Below are 22549 nucleotides of genomic sequence, written 5' to 3'. Positions count from 1 at the left end.
TTGTTTGCAAAGAACCTGCTGCTTGCGCCAGCATTCTTTCAAATACTGTTCAATGAGGTTTAAATGAATAAAAAGAAACTAGTTTTCATCTAGATAATATCTAAATAATTTCTGGGTAATTCAGTACATCTTATGGCCAACAGAGTACTTTTTCTGCAGTAAAGTCCCTTTTCAAACAATAAGGGGGACGATTATCACACTACAAGACCATAAGATAATATGATATTCCGTTTTTTAATTCTGGAGACTGAAAGGTAAAACAATTGACCAGGACACGCGTGATAACTCCCTGTGCTGCTTCAGATTTGACTTTCGGGATATTTTACTACCACTCGTTACGACCGATTTAAGATAAGCTTGATTTCGTGATGCAGCTCTGAGCTAATGGCCTGAAAAGCTAACTTACGCAGATGCTACCTGATCTGACAAGTATTCTGGGCAGGTTTTTTTTGTTGTTGATTAACTGAGTCTGCGATTTATTTTCCTTTTCAATTACATCTGGTTCAGGTTTTTTTTTGGGTTCCCGCTTCAAAGTGCAGAAGCTCTCCTGCAAGAGCCTCTGGGAGAAAAGCATTATTGTTTCATTTTCTCTTCGAGTCGATGAACTGTGAAGTAAATACACAAACCTGATTTAGGGGTTGGAACACTTTCAACTAAACCGCAACCAATACCAGATCTAAGAGATGAGTTTAGATAATGGTGTATAAAACAAATGCGCCTTTACATCTAACTTTTTAAAGTCCTATTGAAATTGTTCACTGCCACGATTAAGTCAAGAATATGTACAGACTTCCCTACGCCGCATCTTTATTGCAGCTCAAAACATGGAGTTTAAGCATTTATCATTTAGCATTCTATTTGTACTGGACCTTTTTGTCACGATATCCATTTGAGAGAAGGAAGGAAAAAAATCAACGACCGTCCGCCTTTGCGAAAGTGCAGAATATTGGGTGCAAAACATAAATTTGGCATAGTCTATATGACGTGAATAACGCGGTAAACAGCTCTTTGGCAGCCAGATTATCTGAAAATCAAACCATGTGAGAGAGCTGCTGTACAAAAGCTCGGAAATATGCTGGACTGCCCACACTTCCTGGGAGGTGTTCGCCGACAGAGCTCAGGTTACCAACTGCATGAGAACGATACGACTCCTTGAAGAAGCTTCGTATCGGGTCACCAGTGAGAGGTAACGTGTTCAGGTCTGGTTGAAACGGTAAAAGCCTTTGCTACATGCTTTGAAAAGCATAAGTAACTATGATAGAGAACGCAAGCCTTGTTGGTGTGTTGGTTTGTCTGAGGAAGAAAGCATCAATGTGCTGATAGCGAGTTTACTATAAAAATGTATTGAATATTGTTTTTGGCAATAGCTGAATTGTGCTTTCACATAAGCTTACATAACTGCAAGGCTTATAGAAGGAACTGCCTTTCTTGCATACAACTCTATGCCCAGATCTTTCAGTTTGATAATTATTAAATAAAGAACAAAGGAAATATAAAAGTCTCAGGGTTGCGAAAGCTACCATAGATAAATGCACGATTTAATGAGTTCTAAACTAATAGCCCGGGGGGAATGCGGACTACAGTCAGTGTCTTGAGATGTGAGGAAGGTTTTGACAATTAACTAATAGAGTAGAAAACCTGCACGTGTCATGGAAGAGTGTGCGGTTTTATTAAAATTTGTGTGTGCTAAGTACATCATATACGAATTAGCTGTAATTAGTTTTTCCTTTAAAGCTGAAGGGATTTGATTGGAAGCACCTGTTACATTGTTGGAAACAGTTATGAGAAAGCTTCATTTGTTAAAGACTCGAAGTCAAAATAGGAGCCCACTTTCAAAATACATCCCTGTCCTCGAGGTTATCTTTTCGATTTCTAGTACCACTTCCAATTAACATACCATGATCCGGAATGAAAGTCATTTCCTTAGTCCGCTATATTTAGATTAAGACGTTCTGACTCCTTTAGTCATGAGGATTGCTAAGAAATCAAATGAGGCAGTCATTTCTTCGTTTAATAGTTTTTCTTTGAACAAGCTGCAACTCCGTACATTTTATATTTAATTAGGGGTTTGCAATACACGGCAATAGGAGCGCCAGACTCATTTCGTAACTCGTGACATTTTTAGTACATTAATAGATGTCTTAGAGTTAAGACCGGAGTGTAAATCGGATGTCTTTCTAAATCCAAATCGAGCCCAAAATATTTTAACTGTTCTACATTTGACCGAAGTGAATAAGCATTGATATAAGAAGAGTATACATTTTAGACCATGAAGGGTCGTCAGCTAAAATATACTTTGAATTCTTGCTTTTTTCATAAACTAAAGATTTATTTTTCCCACTGATCTGCACCACAAAAACGGAGTCACCCAAAGCAGTTTGTCGTGGCTTGGGTATAAAGAAAGTATCGTGCAGAATATGAAGCCACCTAATGACAAATCCCTCGTAAGTGCGATCAGTTTAATTTTAAGTAGAAGCTGAGTTTGCACAAATACTACTGAAAAAGCGAAATTAAGAAACTGCAGCTGTCCCAAATGAGGTGGTATGCCGTCTTTCCAAACTCTGCAACCCCCACTACATTTTTAAAGTTTTGCTGTGATGGTGAGGATTTGGAATACATTTTAATACTTCCACCGTAATAAAGGTTTTTATTTACGTGCACTTCTGTAAAAGATTACTCTTCATCCCTAGGGCTCTCATAGACGCTTGTAAAACTATTTTCTTCGGATAGAAATAGTTAATTTGAGTTAGAAAATTTGGAAGTACTCATAGCTTTTTACTTTTGGGTACAAGGATTAAATTTAGTTGTATTGTAATGGTTCGCTTTTAAAAGCTCTTAATTTGCTTGTGTAAACATTGTCGCTTTCCATTGGTTCTGAGGAGAGGCACTTTCATAAAACTTTGGGCTATGCCTTCATTAACCTGGTCCAACACTACTTACTTCTATTAACCTGGTGGGCGCTGGGACACATCGCCGGGTGTTTCGGGTCTTTCAACATCAGAAAAATAAAGGCAGTGTACATAAACACAATGAACATCTTTTTAAGTTCCGGGTTCGTAAAAACCGATGATTTTTTTTCGCAGAATCGGTCCAAGGTATGAAATGTATTTTATTTAAAGTAGTCCCAAATTCTTGGAAAAGAACTAGCCATGGAAAAGAAAAGCTCACGAACCTTTAGAGTCAATAGGGCAAATTAGAGTTTTAGTATGTTAATTGTTTCTAAATAAAATAATGTCTCCCCGTTATCTGCATATAATATACACCGTTTGCTTAATTATGTTCAATGGATATTGTTTTTGAGTTATTGTTTAATTTAATATTTATCCCTTCCTGTATGTGTATGTGTTATCTGCAGGAATTGACGGAAGTCTTAACGCTTGTAAGTGCAGTCAATAGATTTCTACCAGGAGGCTTAACTCAAGTGATCAGGTGCCAGATAGTAGGTTTTGCGTCCAATGGACATCAAAACAGTCCTATAGGCCGGCGGAATGGCGAAGATCCTTCACTTACACAAAGAGGTGTCGCCCCTCAATTCCGAGAAGCTGACGCTGGAAAATCTGAAGGAGGAAGAGGACTACAAAGAGAATGGAGTTTTGATCCAGAGTCCCAGATCGAGCCACAAGGCCCACGAGGAAGGCAGCAAGGCGCCCTCCAACTTGAGGGAAAAGGGCACTATATCCAATAATTACTCAGCTATTCAGAGCCCAGTTGGACCCAATGGTAATAGTGACGAGGCTGACGACTCTATTCGCATTCCGTCGGACACTTATGGACTTCGGGAGCTGGATAGAACGGTTTCAGACTGCCGAGAAACTTGGAACAAAAAAGGAGACTTTTTGCTCTCGGTCATAGGCTATGCGGTTGACCTCGGCAATGTGTGGCGATTCCCATACATCTGCTACCAAAACGGAGGCGGTAAGTTGTCGCTGACATCTAATTATGCAATTCTTTACCATGTTCTGTTGTGAAAATTGCACTCGGATGTGCACTAGTATTGTGGCGTAGTGTAGCACGGACACATTCCTTGTTGAATAATGCTAACTAATCTCCTTTAGCCATTTTCTTAAGAAATGCATTCCAGATTATAACAAGGCTCAGCTAAAAATTATGCATCTCATCCTGACCCTCTTCTCAATTATCTCAAATCTTATATAAACTATGTAATTTATTTATTGTCGCTATTGGACTACATGCCACCAAGGGCACGTGTACAGAAAGGTGCCAGAAAAGGCCAGCAATGCCCTTAAGGCTGCTACCCACACTGCTCATAGATTGTTGGTCCTAATCCCATTGGGGAAGAGGACACACAGCATCCACACCAGGACCACTAGATTCAAAAACAATTTCTTCCCCTAAGCCATCAGGCTGATCAACACCTCCACCTGTTAACCCACCCACTCACTCCCTCCCACACCACCACTACATACTCATTACTTAGTGTCACTTTATGTACATAGTCTTTGTATATAACAGTTGCTTTCCATTGTGTTGTAGGATTGTATTTATATTTATTCTGTTTTTATATTATACTTTTTATATGTTGCATGGGATCTGGAGTAACAAGCATTTTGTTCTCCTTTACATTGGTGTACTGAAGAATGAGAATGAACAATCTTGAATCTTTCTTTGTGAAGTCTGTTTAATGCAGTCTGTCTTTACTTTTGATGCCAGTATTTCATTGCTTTCACCATCATTGCTAATTTTCTGAAACACCTGAATATGTAAAAGCATTGTGCCTTTGTAGACCACTACAGCAAGTGTAATGAATCCTTTGCTAAACTTCAACAAGGCAGCTCTCTATTTTGGTTATTCAACCAACTTTTTGATTTTGCTTTATGCAATATAGATTGTTGAATGTAAAAGTCAATTTACATATATTGCAAGGATCATGTTCTTATATGCAGCTTTTACATTGTTTGGTCCTCAGCATAATATTAATCCAAACATTTCTTGCTAAATTGTGTAGTGAGGGATAATGAAAAGTTAATGTTTCAAGAGATTTCAGAAAGTCTAGGATGAATGATGTATCGGAAGTTTTTTTCTTCCTAGTCGAACATGCCCTGTAAGAGGAATCATCAATTTCATTTATTTCAAAAGTAATAAATGATTTTTTTTAATGCAGATGCTGGAAATTTGAAATACAACCAAAAATACTGGAAACACTCAGCAGGGCAAGCGCCGCCTTAGGGAAGAGTATCTGAGTTAATATTTCAGACTCAAGACACACAGTTCTGCAAAGCATTTTCTGTTTTTATTTCAAAAGGAGTAATGTTTTGATAAAATGATATAGAAATTTGAGTTAACACTTGCATATAGTCTAGGTCTCATTAGTTAGTTAATGAAGGATAAATTTGCCTTTGTGGCTTTACAGAATAGGTTCATTTTTGTTATTCCGGGTATGGAGGCATTATTTTATGAAGAAAATTACATTATATGAACCGATACTTTCTAGAGCTTTGAGGAATGAGAAGTGAACATGTTGAAACATGTGGTCCTGAAAGGTTGATTCATCTGAAGGATAAATACAGAAATAAGGCTTCATTATAAGGAATGGCCCATCTAAAACAGAGATGAGGAGGAATTTTGATATTAATTAGAACTCCCTTTTCCAAAGAGCTATAGTATATTCAAGGTTGAGATGGATTTTTTTGGACTGTAGGAAATTGAGAGTTATGGGGATCAGATGAGGTAGTAGACCTGAGGCCAAGTTCAGTCCTGCTATGACCTTATTGAATGGTGGCGCAGGTTTATGAGGGGAGATTATTCATTGTGCTGCTTTGTTAATAGAATTCATGATAATGAACAATAGCATTAATACTTCACTCTATCCACAATAATATACTTGGAATTCACATCTCACTCAAACTGTTTGTTTCAGACTCCTTTAGTTGCTGAGGAGGGAGAGAGTTAAATACATGGTAATGTTTTCTTGATTTCGGTGTGAAGTTCAGTGCTTTACCAGCTTATCATGTGAAAAGGCTTTTGCAAACGTAAAGGCCATAACCCCTACTTTCAAAAAGACCAAAGCGTTTAAAATGAAACTTGCCTCAGTCACTGTCTTAACAATCCTACATGTCCACAATTTGTGAAAAACAATAACTAGAAACACATTTTTGGCAAAGTTCTCCCTCTGAACAGGGTGTGTAAACAGTCAAATTTGAATGTCTGCAGTAATAAGTATAAGAACGAAGAGCTAGTTTTGTTTTTTGCTACTCTGATCATTTTCCTTGCATTATGCAACAACTAGCACTTTGGACTGCCTTTGGCTTACCTTTTAATAATAAAGTGCAGGTAGCAATATCAACTTCTAGCAAGACAGAAGTACAAGTGTGGATAGGATCATTTCTACATATTAAATAGAAAATCACCATGTACTAAATCTCATACTAATTTTCAGATTAAATATACAGAAAGAAAATTTGCCCTTTCACAATATGGTGCCCTTTCACAATCCTCAGGGCATTCCACTGTACCTCAGCCAATGGAATACCTTTTGAAGTATAGTTACGATTAGAGGAAATCTGGCAACTAATTTGTACACAGCAACCATACACAAACTGTCAAGTGACGACAACCAAGCAATCAATTTTAGTAATTTTGGTTTGGAGACCAATATGCTCCAAAGCACTAGAGATAACTATCCTGCTTTTCTTGGAAGTAACATCAACGGTTCTTTTACGTTCATCTGAGAAAGAGACATGGAAATAGAGATAATATATCACTGACAGTAGAAGATTAACTGTATATCTGTCTCTGTTGATGCGCCTGACCTGCTTAGTTTTTCCAGCACTTATAGCTTTTATTTCATTCATTTATTAACTCTTCAAGGAGGTGACATCTGACAAGGAAATTATTTTTCAGATTTTAAAATACAACTACAGAACATGTTGCTTTTCACTTTTATTTTTCAGCAGTGTTGATGATTTTTTTCTTGATATTATTTTATTTAAAATAAGTTAATTTCACAACTGACTTAGTTCTTGTTTGTTTTTCTATATTCTGTGATACATAGAACATATAACTTAGAACAGTACAGTAGAGCTACTAGGACTTGATGTTTCAATCCCTCTGGTAAGTCGACACTCTCGATGTTGGCAGTGGGCTTGGAGTGGTGACAAGGAGGGAGGGTAGGTACGTCATTGGGGTCATCAGGTGGGCACCCTCCTTTGACGTTTCGTTGATAAGCCCACGACGTCTCCAGAGGGCTCAACGGTGCTACCTCGTGTCCCAGATACATCCCCCCCCCTCAGTTCCATACCCTCCTGTCTTCACCTTGCAGCCCAGTTGTTGTCTTTCCTTTTAATCCAAATCCAATTGCTGCTTTCTTCTGCTGCATTTGACAAAGACTTGATTGCTTGTTGGAGGGAGTGACCCCTCACCCCTATCTTCTTCAATAGACTGGTCGTAGATGTAGCAACGAATCCCCTGCGTCCCACTTCTACAGGGAAAATCTTGGTCTTCCAGCCATTCTGGGCAGCTTCAGTTGCCAGTTCACAGTACTTGATCTTTTTCCTCTCATAAGCTTCTTCGACACCATCTCCCCATGGTACTGTCAATTCCACAACATATGCCAGCTTGGCTGTTGTGGACCACAGGACCATGTCTGGCTGGAGTGTTGTAGCCACAATGTCTGGGGGAAACACAAGCTTTTTTTCCAGGCCCATGTCCGTTCTCCAATCCCGAGCAACCTGTAGAATGCTTACATCTTTTTGATGTTATATGGTGCTCAGCACAGGAACAAACCCTTCAGCCCACAATGTTGTGAGGAGTTACAAGACTTCCACAACCACTGCATTGACTCAATTACAAATTCACTGCTCCACCTGGTACTCAGTCTCAGTCAGTCCCTCGTCCGTTCACAATTCGGTAGTTCTGCCGAAGAATTGTGATTGTATCTTTTCACCATCTAGGATGAAAAGGAGGTCAGAATATGTTATCGGTATTAAGTTTCCTACTTGTTCCGCAGTGGTTCCTGCTGGGACGAGTGGAAAGGACAACCTTGGGTTTTGCCCTTCATCCCTAATCCCTTCAGAAGCAAATTATGTCCACTATCCAGTATTTCATTAAGAATGGTGACATGAGTAAGGGCTTTGGAGAGCTTTTAATATCCTTAGGCCTATACCCAGCATCAGTTGAAGAAAAGGCTGAACTCAGTTGATGAAATGAAATGTATTCCTCTGTGGTACATTGCATTTGAAGGAAAAAGCTTTCACTTTACTCATCTGGATTTTTAAAAATCTCCTGGAGCATTAATTTCATTGTTAACTCTGACTATGCCATTCAGCAGCAAATAGAACGTTTGAATTCAGATTACTCTGAGGATCAGACATTGTGAAAACTGCCAATTCAAAAGAACAAACGTCTAGTTTCAGCCATTTAAATTCTGCACTCAATTTTATGCTGCACAAACTAAAAATGGAGGTTAAAAATCATTTGGTTGCTGGATAACTAGAACAGACAATTGCTTTGTTGAATAAACTTGTAAATTGGAATAAAATGTCTGCTCCAGGATAATATTAGGTGAATATTGATTCTATAATAGGAGTTTCTGGGTTTGTATAAGAAAATTAGCATTGATTAACAATGTTACAATATACAGTATTTTATTTGTAATTACTGATTAATATAGACTGCTGTAAGTAAAGATAGAAGTCATTTTTCTCCTTAGTCACCACAAAAAAGGTGCAAATTATGCTGTATAGTGGTATGTTGCAAGGGAACAGGCCTTCAACCCACTGTATCTCCATTGATGTCCCTATTGACATCAGCACCCAATAACACTAATCTCATTTTATTCTCCCTTGGTTCACATCAGTATGTTATCACATATAACAAACTGGCTCTCTCATCTTTGGGCTTAAATTGAAATAGCAAGAGGAAACCTATGCAGTCACAAGGAGAACATGCAAACTCCAGACAGACAGACAGCACCAGAGATCAGGATTTAACGTGGGTCACTGGAGCTGTGAGAGAAGACCTCTACTGTCTATGCCTCCCTGACATCACTTGCAGACAAACTGAAAAGCGGAAAAAAAGAACTTGAAATCCTGGTACAAGCAAATTCAATTTTTCATATTGTACTTGTACAAAATAATTAATGATGAAATATTTTGAAGAATCACAGAATCATAATTTATCATAAAATCATGTCATCCTGGAGGAGCCATTCAGACCGTTATGTTCTCTGAAAAATTAATTCCAGTCCACTTCTCTTCTCCCATAGTGCTGTAAATTGTCTTAAAATTATTTTTCCAATTCCCTTTTGAAAGTTGGTATTGAATCTGTTTCCTCCAACCTTTCAGAGTTTTATGTATTGCAGATTATAATAACTCATTAAAAAACTTTATCATCATCATCTGGTCTTTAACCAGTCATATAAAACTTGATAACTGAAAACAGTTTTGATTGGTTAATTATTATGCACAAAGTTCCTTGGTGAGCACATAACGGGCGATCTAAACTGGAGCCACAGCACCTCCTCATTAGTTAAGAAGGCACAGCAGCATCTACACTTTCTGAAGAGTTAGAGGTGTGGAGGCGCCCCACCCCCCATTATAACAACTTTCTATAGGAGCACTATCAAGAGTGTCCTGTCTGGCTGCATCATTGTTCGGTACGGAAGCTGCAAGGCAAGACCCTACAGAGGACAGTAAAAACCACCAAGAAGATCATCAGGTGTCCCTCCCTTTACTTGGTGTCATTTATCGGGAGCATTGCAGATGAAGGGCCCAAAGTAATGTTGAGGATCCCTACCACCCATCCCACATGCTCTTTGACCCATTACCATCAGGAAGGAGGTACAGGAACATCATGCCTAGAACTGCCAGACTGGGTAACAGCTTCTGTCAGGTTGTGAGATGAATGAATACTCTGCACACCACAGAGGCCTCATCACCAGGACAGCAAGCTGTTTACTGCTTACCTGTGTTGCAATTTACTACATGCATTTTGAATTGTATTTTATTAACTTAATTGTAGTATAATATTTTGGTTTATGTGCTGTGTGTGATATATGTTGTATGGATACACCATGGTCCAGAAGAATGTTGTTTGGTTAGATATAGGTACAGTTAAATAACAATAAACTTGATATTCTTTACCCAGAGCTGCCTTTGTACTTAAATATTTAAACTGTTTTGATACTGTACTTAAATATTTAAACTGTTTTGATACTGATGTTATGCCTTCCTAAGCAAGTTGGATTGAGATAGTCTCATGCTTGAGTTAAGAATATAGGATTCCAGTATAGTGTTTTTATCCTATTATGGTTGTAATATATTTCAGTTCACAACAGTAATGATAATTCATTGGGTTCTAAATGGATAATGTTTTTTCTCTTGACTATTGTGTTTTGACATACTTGGTCAATGATACAACGAAAAAGTTCAAAGTCCCGGGGGGGAGGGGGGATTAACTCTTTACAAAATTATAACACGTGTTGTTACAAAATGAAAACAAAGATGATGTGCTCTATGAAGTGACCTTCTGTACTCTGTTTAAGGTTAGGATTCTAGTTTTAGATTATGTAAATACTGTCTTAAAGATTCATGGAATGTTATGGTTATACAAGTGCTCAAGATCTATCATTGAGTAGTAGGAAACATTCCTAACATCAGCTCCTCACACTTACACCCCTCCCCCTCCATTATTTCACAACCATTCTGGGAAGGCACCAACTGGAAGCCAGTATTTGTTTCAGCCCTGAAAAAAATACAAAGAATACTCATTGGGTACATTATAATTAATGGCTGGCCATAGACTGACAATTCAGGCTCTTGAAGGCAGCTAACCTTGTTCTTGTGAGGAAAAGTCACAAATGGGAAAAATCTGATTTTTTTTTGGATGAGTGTATTGCATTCAGAGCACCATTATTTATCACCATATTTAAATATGGTTTCTATTACAGATGCCAGAACTTTTATTATATTTAAGGGGATTTGATAAGGTAACCTAAAACTTGTGGGACTGGTACCTATGATATAAACACTATCCCTATTTTTTAATAAAGCAGTAAATATTTGAAATAAACTTAACAAAATTAAGCTGTCTTATTGCATTGGCTCATTATCAGTTTAGAAGCTACAAAAGTCATGCAGTTGGGGAAAAGAATTTGAATCTGTTGAGCTAAAAATCATGAATATTTTATGGGAAATTGCTATTGGTGTCAATCTATCACAGCATAAACTAAGTTTAAATAACAGGAGCATCATAATGAAATAAATCAAGATAAATATAAATTTTGCCAAACGGCTTTGATCAAGATTGTTACAGTACTCAAGAAAACATGACATTAAAATGCACAGCAAGTTTCCAAATCTAACAATATTGTGTATCTTTTTTTGAGATGTTTAAATCTTGATGATTTTCTTATCCATGTATCCACTTTGCTGTCAACTGCACGCTTTCTCAGTGTGTTTGGATTATCTATTTTGTTGCTTGTTACTTGGCAATAGGACCAACTGAGATATTGCAATTAACACTTGAAATATGTCCATTTGTTTTAGAACTTTGTAATGCAGACATTGGCATCCAAACTTCATAAAACTGTAGTACTATTTCCGTTTTAAACTATTGCATTATAAGATACCTGAATGTGATCAACTATTATATAAAAAGTTTTCTTTTTCTTTGTCTATACCTCTTCCGTGATTTGCTTGTCCTGTTCTTGAAGCATCTCTTATCATAGCTTATTACTTACTGGAGGTCAAGCAAGAAATTCCTATTCAGTTTCATTGAACACTACTATATTAAAAATTGAATAGGAAGTAAATAAATCTGGCTTGTTGACTTCTTGTTTTTTTTTGCTTATCCTGTGGTAAAGTTCCTTTCCATTGCTTGGAATGTCTTTTTGATAATTGAATGGTGAAGTTAGTTAGAATCATAGAAAAATACAGCACAGAAACAGGCCCTTCAGTCCATCTAATCTTTGCTGATCCATTTAAACTACCTATTCCCATTGACCTGCACGGGGACCATAGCCCCCTATACCCCTACCATCCATGTACTACTAAGCATTGAGCTTGCATACACCACTTGTGCTGGCAGCTTGTTCCACGTTCTCACAACCCTCCGAGTGAAGAAAGTTTCCCTTAAACTTTTCACCTTTCACCCTTAACCTATGACTTCTGATTGTAGTCCCACCCGACCTCCATTTACACTCTCTATACCCCTCAATTTTGTATACCTCTATCAAATCTCCTCTCAATCTTCTACATTCCAAGGATAAAATCCTAACCTATTCAATCTCTTCTTATGACTCAGATCCTCCAGACCTGGCAACATTCTTGTAAGTGTTCTCTGTACTCTTTCAACCTGTGTACTGCCACTACTGTTTCATAATGTAACATTTTATTATGTTCTTTTGGTTGGCAGGGTGGAGATGTGTCTCTACCAAAGGAGATATAAGGTGCTCCTTCCCTCTGTTAGCCTGCAGGTGACCCTTGGGTAAGGTATAGCGCCTGCTTAGCTCCCCTATCAGGGTCATGTGAAGCCATGGGAGCAGGTAGTGGATGCTCGTTTGAGCTGCAGGTGCATATCACTTGTCCTGGTTATGTGACCACTGACACTGGACAGACGATCTCTGAACTGTATTGATAATGGTTGGGATCACCTGTCTTGTAAAGACACTGGCCAGAAGAAAGAAATGGAAAACCAGTTCTACAGAAAAAAATTGCCAAAAATATTCATGATCATGGAGCATGATCGCCCACCTCATATGACACGACACATAATGATAACGATAATTATGTTCTTAAATTTTAAGTGACAAGATTGGAAGTTTGGTTCATTTTAAGGATGTGGTCATCACCAGCAAACCTTGTGTGAGGAAAGTTTAGAGTTAATCACTTGTTTATTTATTTAGCAGATGTGCAAGTGGGAAGGGAACATTTCTAACCCTTGTGTCACATACTTGAATCACTGAACTCCATGTGGTGGAGGAATCACAGTGCTAAACTGTTCAGTTGCATTAGAGTTGCTTAAACAGGTCATCTTGTAAAATGGTTAAAACATTGCAGTGGATTTAGAGTCAAATATAAACTAGACCGGGCAGAATGCAGATTTTGTTCCCTAAAGGACATTATAAGCTAGAACGTTTATAGTAATTTATCAGATTTATTTTGAGGGGCTTTTTGTTATTTCCAGTTACTGTAAGCTGATTTTGAATTCTCAGACTGCCACAGTGGGTCTTACATTCTCTGGATTATTAGCTCAAGGTTCTGAATTGTTGATCCATAAATATATCACAAATATTTAATTTGAATGCTACCACACAAGATGGTTTTTACATTGGACGAAGGTTGTGACTTGGTGATTAACTCTGTGGGAAGCATCCTCTGTTAAAGCCTTTGTTGGAGTCCCTCTGTAAAAAGCTGCCGCTGCCACATTATCTGGAGTTGAAGGCTCTGGGCTGAAAAGGGGTAGACAGTTTTTGGACTCTATTTTTCTTTAGCCAGCCGAGCTTCCATTTTGTTTCCTCCTTGCTGTTTCAAACAACCTAAGTGGTCAGCACTTGGAGGTTCCAGTGGTTGCCAGTTTCCTTCTTTTTGCCTGTGCTGATGCCAGACATCTTTCTGTCTCATTTACAGCTCTCATAGCAGAGATATGGACATCCAGTACTTTCAGTTCAGTGTTTAGTTCATTATACAATGTCCTTGGGAATATGGCCATTATCATTCATCCAGTGAACATGGGAAATCCTCTACAAATTTCATTAGATTAATAATAAATGTAAAGCTGGCAGGCTTCTTGTCTTTTGTACATTATTTGTTTGTCTACTCTGTTGGTTGAGGTCTTTTGTTGATTCTAGAATGGTTCTGGGATTTACTGAGTAAATGGTGTCTTTGATTTTAAAAAGTTCACTGTGCCAAAATAAAAATGTTATATGCTTCAAATTCTCTAATATGGTGACCTTGCCCTGCTATGAGATACTTTGAATATATCTGAGGCAGCAAAGGAAGAAAATGCATAAAAAGGATGTGAAAGCTTTAGAGAGGGTGCAGAGGAGATTTACTAGGATTCTACCTGGATTATAGAGTGTCTTAAGAGGATAGGTTGAGCAAGCTATGGTTTTTCTCTTTGGTGGGATGAGAGGTGACTTGAATAGAGGTGTACAAAATGATAAGAGGCATAGATGCAGTGGACAGCTGGAGAATTTTATCCAGGGTAGAAATGATTGATATAAGAAAGCATAATCTTAAGGAGATTGGTGTAAAGTAAAAGGGGGAATGTTAGAGGTGTTTTTTTTTAAACAGAGCATGCTGCCGGGGTGGTGGTAGAGGCAGATACATTGGGGACACTTAAGAAACTCTTAGGTATATACATGAAAGAAAAATGGAGGGTGATGTGAGAGTGATGCACTAGATTGTTCTTAGAATAAGTTAAAGGGATGGTGCAACCTGGTGGGCAAAAGGGCTGTTCTATGTTAAAATGTTTAACCTTTTTTATTCTTGCACATGTTAGGGAGACCTCACTATCATAGAGTAGTGTACCAAGGACACAAGCTTGGAAGACCTTAGTGTTCTTTGTATGCTCCATTAACATGACTTTGGTCTACACTCTGTCACTCAGCTGTTGCTTTCTCCAAGCACATAGTCATTTTGGACTCCTGCTGATTTTCGAGCCTTTGAATGGAGTTGTCAGCAACCTCCAACAAGATGAAATAAAGACAGCATCCTAGGCCATGATAATAATCTTGCTGCTTAAGAGGGTGATTGTGTAAATCGTTATCAGATGCCGTAAAGTCATACAGCAAGTAAGCCCTTTGGTCCAGATGGTTCATGCTGAGATGCCTGATCCAAGCTAGTACCATTTGCCAGTATTTAGCCTATAATCTTCCCAATCAGGGGTTCTTGACCTTTTTTATGCCATAGACCAAGAGCATTAAGCTAGGCATCTATGGAATCTAGGTTGGGAATCGTTGTTCTAAACCTTTACAATGTATGTACCTATCCAACTGTATTTTAAGAGTTGTTATTATCCTATTGCAATCTCTTTTTCTGGCAGCTCGTTCCATATAGGTACCACTTTGTTTCCGTGCTGTTAATTGTTATATGGTTTGTTTAAAAAAAAAGTGTGTCTCTCAAATTCATCTTAAACCTTTCCACTTCACCTTAAACTTATGCCTTCTAGTTTTTTTTGATACTCTAACAGAGGGAAATGGATTGAGGGAATTCATCCTACCTTTGCCCCTCATGATTTTATCCACCTCTAAAAGGATTGCCTCTCAATCTCCCGTGGTCTAAAGAATAAAGTCCTAGCCTGTCCGACCTCTCTCTATAACTCAATCCTTCAAGTCGTGGCAGCATCCTTTTCAAATCTTCTCTGCTCTCTTCCCAGTTTAATGGTATTTTTTCAAGTGCAGGGCAACTCAAACTGAATATAATACTCCAAGTGTGGCTCCACCAGCAGATTGTTCAATTGTACCTTGACTTCCCAACTTTTAGAATCAAAATCAGATTTATTATCACTGGCATATGATGTAAAATTAGTTGTTTTGCAGCAGCACAGTGCAAAGACCGAAAATATATAAATTACAAAATCAGATAGTACAAAAAAAGATACAACAAGGTCGTATTTATGGGTTCATGGGGTATATGGGGTATAGTCAATAAAGTATGACTATACTATATTATACTATTCAGATAGCAGAGGGGAAGAAGCTGTTCCAAAATCATTGAATATCAGTCTTTAGGCTCCTCTACTACCTCCTGGAAGGCAATAACAAGAAGAGGGCATGTCTCAGATGGTGATGATCAGTCCTTATTGATGGATGCTGCTCTCTTGAGGCAGCACTTCTTGAAAATGTCCTCGTTGATAGGAAGGGTTGTGCCCACGATGGACCTGGCTGAGTCTGTAACCCTCTGCATCCTTTTGTGATCCTGTGTACTGAAGGCTCTATACCAGGTTGTGATGCAACTACTCAGAATGCATTCCTCTGTTCATCTCCAGAAATTTGCTAGTCTTTGGTGACATACCAAATCTCCTTAAACTCCTAACAATATAGAACTGCTGACTTGCCTCCCTCATAGTTACATCAATGTGGCCTAGAGATAGATCATCTAAGATGTTAACTCATAGGAACTTGAAGCTGCTCACCCTTTCCACTGCTTACCTTTCAATGAGGACTGGTATATGTTCTCCTGACTCCCCCTTCTTAAGTTCACTCCAGTTCCTTGGCTTTGCTGCCATTGAATGCAAGGTTGTTGTTGTTGTGCCACCACTCAACCAGGCAACCAACTTCACATGTACAAGTCCCCACATCACTCTCTGAGAGTCTACCAACAACAGAGGTGTCATTAGCAAATTTATTGATGACATTTGAGATGTGATTGGCTATATTTCCATGAGTATGGAGGAAGTAGAACAGTGGGCTAAGCAAGCATTGTTAAGGTGCACCTGTGCTAATAGTCAGTGAAGAGGAGCTGTTAGTACCTATTGACACAGATTGTTGTCTCCCATTAAGGAAGTCAAGTATCCAGTTGCAGAGGAAAGAACAGAGGATTCGATTTTGAAGCTTGATTGTTAGTGCTGAGGGGATGGTAGTTTTAAACACCAAAATGTAATCGATAAACAGTAGCCTCATGTTCATGTGATCCAAGGCAGAGAGATGAGAGCCAATGAGATTTCATGAATTGTGGAGCAAATGTAGTGGGAGGCCAGCTTGAGTTAATTCTAGTTATAATCAACTTCTTGAATTACTTCATTATGGTAGATGTGAGTGCTACTGGGTGATGGTGATTGAAGTACCTCGTCCTGCTCTTCTTGGGCACTGGAATGATTGCTAGCCTTTTGAAGTAGGTAGGAATCTAAGACGTCAACAGTGAGAGAAATAGACTATGTCCTCAAAATTGCAGCTAGTTGGCATAGATTGTCAGTACCCACCAGGTCTTCACTATCTTGTCTACCTGTGACTCTACTCTAAGTGAACCATGAGTACGCCAAGGTCCCTCTGTTTTATAACACTCCCCAGGGTCCTGCCATTCACAGTAAGAACTGTCCCTGGATTTGACTTTCCAAATGTAACACCTCCCACTTATCTGAATTAAATTCCCATTTGTTACTCCTCAGCCCATTTGTCAGTGTGGTATCATCAGCATAGAACCTGTAAGACACCCACTCACATATCAGAAAAGCAATTGAAATCAGCTTAAGGCTATCAGATGTGATAACACAATTTTAATCTGAAAGACAGAGTTTAAAATTATCAAGATCTTGAATTGATAGTTTACCTCTATGATGCTCATGCTGTTTTCAAATTTCATAAATTGCAGGTGCCTTCCTCTTACCATATCTTCTGATGGCTGTGTTTGGTGGTATCCCACTCTTTTATATGGAGTTGGCACTGGGACAGTACCATAGAAATGGAGCCATTTCTTTATGGGCAAAGATATGTCCAATTTTCAAAGGTAAGGCTAATTGTTTCATTAGTGACATGAGAGTGCCATTCTCCTTTAAAAGCATTTAAATAAAAAAATATCTTGACAATGGAGGTAGAATTGTATTGTATATGTGGCAGTTACACAAATTAAATGGTAGGAGATGATTAAAGAGCTAAAACAGGTATTAAATCATAGAAACTTTGGCTCATTACAAGTTTGCTGCGATATTCTATGTTGGACTGAGTTCCATCTGCCCATCAGCTTCACGCTTGCTAATTAACATCTGCTGTGGTTCCTTAATAACTTAAATTCAAAAAATCTTAGCATTCTCCATTCTTGATTCCCTCTCACACTTTCTCACCTGCCTATCACGTCCCTCTGGTGCTCCTCCCCCCTTCCCTTTTTTCTTTGGTCTTCTGTCCTTTCCTATCAGATTCCCCCTTCACCAGCCCTTTCCCTCTTCCACCAATCAACTTACAGCTCTTTACTTCACCCCTTCCCCTCTCCCGGTTTCAGCTATCATCTGTTACCTTGCACTACTTTCTCCCCTCCCCCCACCTTCTTGTTCTGACTTCTTTCCCCTTCCTTTCTGGTCCTGATGAAGAGTCTTGGCCCAAAATATCAACCATTTATTTCCATCCATAGATGAGGCCTGACCTGCTGAGCTCCTCCAGCTTGTGTGTATTGTTCGTAATATTTAATTTTTTGTCATCTTGGCTTTAATTCTCCATTTCTTTTTAACATTCTACAAGAAAAGAACTTTACAAATAATATATCTGCCTTCAAATTTATTGATAGCTTTGCCTTTAAGCATCTACAAACCAAATTTTGAAATATCCTCACAAAATGCTAGTAGAATTTGTGTGTGTTGCTTGAATTTCCAGCATCTGCAGATTTTCTCATATTTGCATTTTGGAATATCCTCCGTGCCTTTGCCTCTGTACCTCCTCTTTTCCTTTAAAAGTTTAATTCCAGTTTCAGCCCTTTTTGCCACCTCCCCACATATTTCATTTTGAAGCTTCAAGTCCATTATTTTGTAACCTCTTTAAAGTGCTTTGTGATTCTTTTATATATAAAAACAAGAAGAACACAAGATGCGGATGTAACATGTTGTTGCATACATAAGATGATCTTGGCCTGGATAACCAAAGGTTTGATAAAAGGGGAAAGTTTTAAGAGTTGTTCTTAAGAAAGAAACTGGCAAAGAAGGTTTCCATGAGATTCTAGCTTCAGTAGCTGAAGGTATAACTGGCAGTAGAGGAACGATATTTGGTGCTGAGCAAGAGGCCAGAAGTAGAGGAGTGCAGACATTTCCAGGGGTTATGTAGATTGTAAAAATAGGGATATAGAGGGATGAGACCTTCGAAGGATTAGTTGTAGAGGGTGACACATCATTACTGAATGCCTGTTGTCTGCTGTGTCAGAGACTATTAGAAAGTTCCACATATAAAAGTTGCTGGTGAATGCAGCAGCTTCCTGACGAAGGGTCTTGGCCTGAAACGTCGACTGTACCTCTTCCTATAGATGCTGCCTGGCCTGCTGTGTTCACCAGCAACTTTTATGTGTGTTGCTTGAAATTCCAGCATCTGCAAATTTCCTCGTAGTAGAAAGTTCGTTGGGTCTGTTCTTCCTTATGTGACAAGTTAGTGATTTCTGCAAGAGGTAAAGTGGTGGTGGTGCATTTGTCAGTGCCTTACTTGGGGAAAAAATCTTTGCTATAAGAATTATTCATAAAGGAAGAGTCATTCATAAAAATAAAATTAAAGATAAAAGATATAAATGGACACAATAGAGAAAAATGCGGAATAAGTAATGAAATTATTATCCTGTCCACCACCCCCACCCCACCCACCTTCCCAACTCCATCCCAATGATCATATTCAGAATAAAAGAATAAATATATCAATTCCATTTACTTCAATAGAACAAACTATTGCATAGTGGTGAAATCTGGATTTTGTTACACCTGGGGCATGCAGACAACTCCCTTTTAAAACCCAGAGGCTCCATCAAAAGTAGATTAGGACTTTACTCTCCTGCTGCTAAAATTGCCTGTTTATAGTACAGGAAGTTTTCTAGAGCAAAACGATTAAAAGCAGCAGCCAAGAGGCATGACTGCAAACATCCAAGTGATTGAAGACCATAAGACAAAGGAGCAGAAGTCACCTATTCGGCCCATTGAGTCTGCTCCACCATTTTATCATGAGCTGATCCATTCTCCCATTGAGTCCCACTCCCCCGCCTTCTCACCATAACCTTTGATGCCCTGGCTACTCAGATACCTATCAATCTCTGCCTTAAATACACCCAATAACTTGGCCTCCACTGCTGCCCGTGGCAACAAATTCCATAGATTCACCACCATCTGGCTAAAAAAACTTCGCATTTCTGTTCTGAATGGGCGCCCTTCAATCCTTAAGTCATGCCCTCTCATACTAGACTCCCCCATCATGGGAAACAACTTTGCCACATCCACTCTGTCCATGCCTTTCAACATTCGAAATGTTTCTGAGGTCTCCCATCATTCTTCTAAACTCCAAGGAATACAGTCCAAGAGCTGACAAATGTTCCTCGTATGTTAACCCTCTCATTCCTGGAATCATTCTAGTGAATCTTCTCTGTACCCTCTCCAACGTCAGCACATCCTTTCTTAAACAAGGAGACCAAAACTGCCCACAGTACTCCAAGTGAGGTCTCACCAGTGCCTTATAGAGCCTCAACATCCCATCCCTGCTCCTGTACTCTATTCCTCTAGAAATGAATGCCAACATTGCATTCGCCTTCTTCACCACCGACTCAACCTGGAGGTTAACCTTAAGGGAATCCTGTACGAGGACTCCCAAGTCCCGTTGCATCTCAGAACTTTGAATTCCCTCCCCATTTAAGTAATAGTCTGCCCGTTTATTTCTTCTGCCAAAGTGCATAACCATACACTTTCCAACATTGTATTTCATTTGACACTTCTTTGCCCATTCTTCCAATCTATCCAAGTCTCTCTGCAGACTCTCTATTTCCTCAGCACTACCGGCCCCTCCACCTATCTTCGTATCGTCAGCAGACTTAGCCACAAAGCCATCTATTGCATAATCCAAATCGTTGATGTACAGCGTAAAAAGAAGCGGCCCCAACACGGACCCCTGTAAAACACCATTGGTAACCGGCAGCCAACCAGAATAGGATCCCTTTATTCCCACTCTCTGTTTCCTGCCAATCAGCCAACGCTCTAGCCACGTATGTAACTTTCCTGTAATTCCATGGGCTCTTGTTAAGTAGCCTCATGTGTGGCACCTTGTCAAAGGCCTTCTGAAAATCCAAATATACAACATCCACTGCATCTCCCTTGTCTGGCCTACTGGTAATTTCCTCCAAAATAATTGTAATAGGTTTGTCAGGCAGGATTTTCCTTCAAGGGATCCATGCTGAGTTCTGCCTATCTTGTCATATGCCTCCAGGTACTTTGTAACCTCATCCTTGACAATCGACTTCAACAACTTCCCAACCACTGATGTCAAGCTAACAGGTCTATAATTACCTTTTTGCTTCCTTGCCCCCTTCTTAAATAGTGGAGTGACATTTGCAATCTTCCAGTCCTCCGGAACCATGCCAGAATCTATCGACTTTTGAAAGATTATCGCTAATGCCTCCGCAATCTCCACAACTACTTCCTTCAGAACACGTGGGTGCATTCCATCTGGTTCGGGAGATTTATCTACCTTTAGACTATTCAGCTTCCTGAGTACTTTCTCTGTCGTAATTGTTGCTGCGCACACTTCTCTTCCCTGCCACCCTTGAGTATCCATTATACTGCTGATGTCTTCCTCAGTGAAGACTGATGCAAAATACTCGTTCAGTTCCTCCGTCATCTCCTTATCTCCCATTACAATTTCGCCAGCATCATTTTCTATTGGTCTTGTATCTACTCTCACCTGTCTTGTACTCTTTACATACTTGAAAAAGCTTTTAGTATCCTCTTTGATATTATTTGCTAGATTCCTTTCATAGTTAATCTTTTCCCTCTTAATAACCTTCTTAGTTTCCTTTTGTAAGCTTTTAAAAACTTCCCAATCCTCTGTCTTCCCACTAATTTTTGCTTCCTTGTATGCCCTCTCCTTTGCTTTAAATTTGGCTTTGACTTCTCTTGTTAGCCACAGTTACATCCATTTTCATTCGAAAATTTCTTCTTTTTTGGAATATACCTGTCTTGCACCTTCCTCACTTCTCGCATAAACTCCAGCCACTGCTGCTCTGCCATCCTTCCCGCTAGTGTCCCTTTCCAGTCAACTTTGGCCAATTCGTCTCTCATGCCACTATAATTTCCTTTACTCCACTGAAATACTGACACATCAGATTTCGGCTTCTCTTTTTCAAATTTCACAGTGAACTCAATCATGTTATGATCACTGCCTCCGAAGGGTTCCTTCACCTCAATCTCTCTAATCACCTCCGGTTCATTACACAATACCCAATTCAGTACAGCCAATCCCCTAGTGGGCTCAACAACAAGCTGTTCTAAAAAGCCATCTCACAGACATTTACAAATTCTCTCTCGAGATCCAGTGCCAACCTGATTTTCCCAATCCACTCGCATGTTAAAATCCCCCACAATTATCATGACACTGCCCTTCTGACAAGCCTTTTCTAGTTCCTGTTGTAATTTGTAGTCCACATCACTGCAGCTGTTTGGAGGCCTATAAATAACTGCCATCAGGGTCCTTTTACCCATGCGATTTCTTAGCTCAACCAATAAAGATTCTGCACCTTCCGATCCTATATCACCTCTTTCTAATGATTTAATATCATTTCTTACCTATAAAGCCACACTTCCCCCTCTGCCTACCTTCCTATCGTTCCGATACACCGTGTATCCTTGGACGTTCAGCTCCCAGAGACATGCATCCTTTAGCCACGTCTCAGTGATGGCCACAATATCATACCTGCCAATCTGTAGCTGTATGACAAGCTATACGAAGCTTATTATTTTCTTTGTGATCACTTGCAGTTTCTGCCATGGAGCTTTTGCAGTACCTTTTTTCAGAATTCATAGGGCTACATGAGGAAATGTGAGCTTTACAGAAGTGAAATTTCAGCAAGCAAAACAATTTTGTTAATTCAGTACTCTGGCTGAGTTGGAGCACTCGCACCTTTGAGTCAGATGGTTTAATGGAACTTGC

General features: G+C 39.2%; 1 protein-coding gene across 4 annotated transcripts in view; it reads left to right on the top strand.

The window, feature by feature from the left end:
* Nucleotides 1-836: 836 nt before the first annotated feature.
* LOC134336956 (sodium-dependent serotonin transporter-like) overlaps nt 837-22549 on the top strand; it is a 64994-nt gene continuing 43281 nt past the window's right edge. The window contains exons 1-3 of one of the 4 annotated variants that reach the window (XM_063031666.1): nt 837-1186; nt 3356-3915; nt 17271-17405. In XM_063031666.1, coding sequence (XP_062887736.1) covers nt 3489-3915; nt 17271-17405 — 562 coding nt within the window. In that variant the 5' untranslated portion in view covers nt 837-1186; nt 3356-3488. Of the gene's footprint in view, nt 1214-2973; nt 3096-3355; nt 3916-9506; nt 9798-17270; nt 17406-22549 lie in introns of those variants that run through there. The other 3 variants (XM_063031667.1, XM_063031668.1, XM_063031669.1) reach the window with 3 other exon arrangements.

Source organism: Mobula hypostoma, chromosome 23, assembly GCF_963921235.1.
Source record: "Mobula hypostoma chromosome 23, sMobHyp1.1, whole genome shotgun sequence".
NCBI classification, from domain to species: domain Eukaryota; kingdom Metazoa; phylum Chordata; class Chondrichthyes; order Myliobatiformes; family Myliobatidae; genus Mobula; species Mobula hypostoma.
The sequence above is the reverse complement of the archived record's forward strand: the minus strand, read 5'-3'. Positions and strand labels throughout refer to the sequence as shown.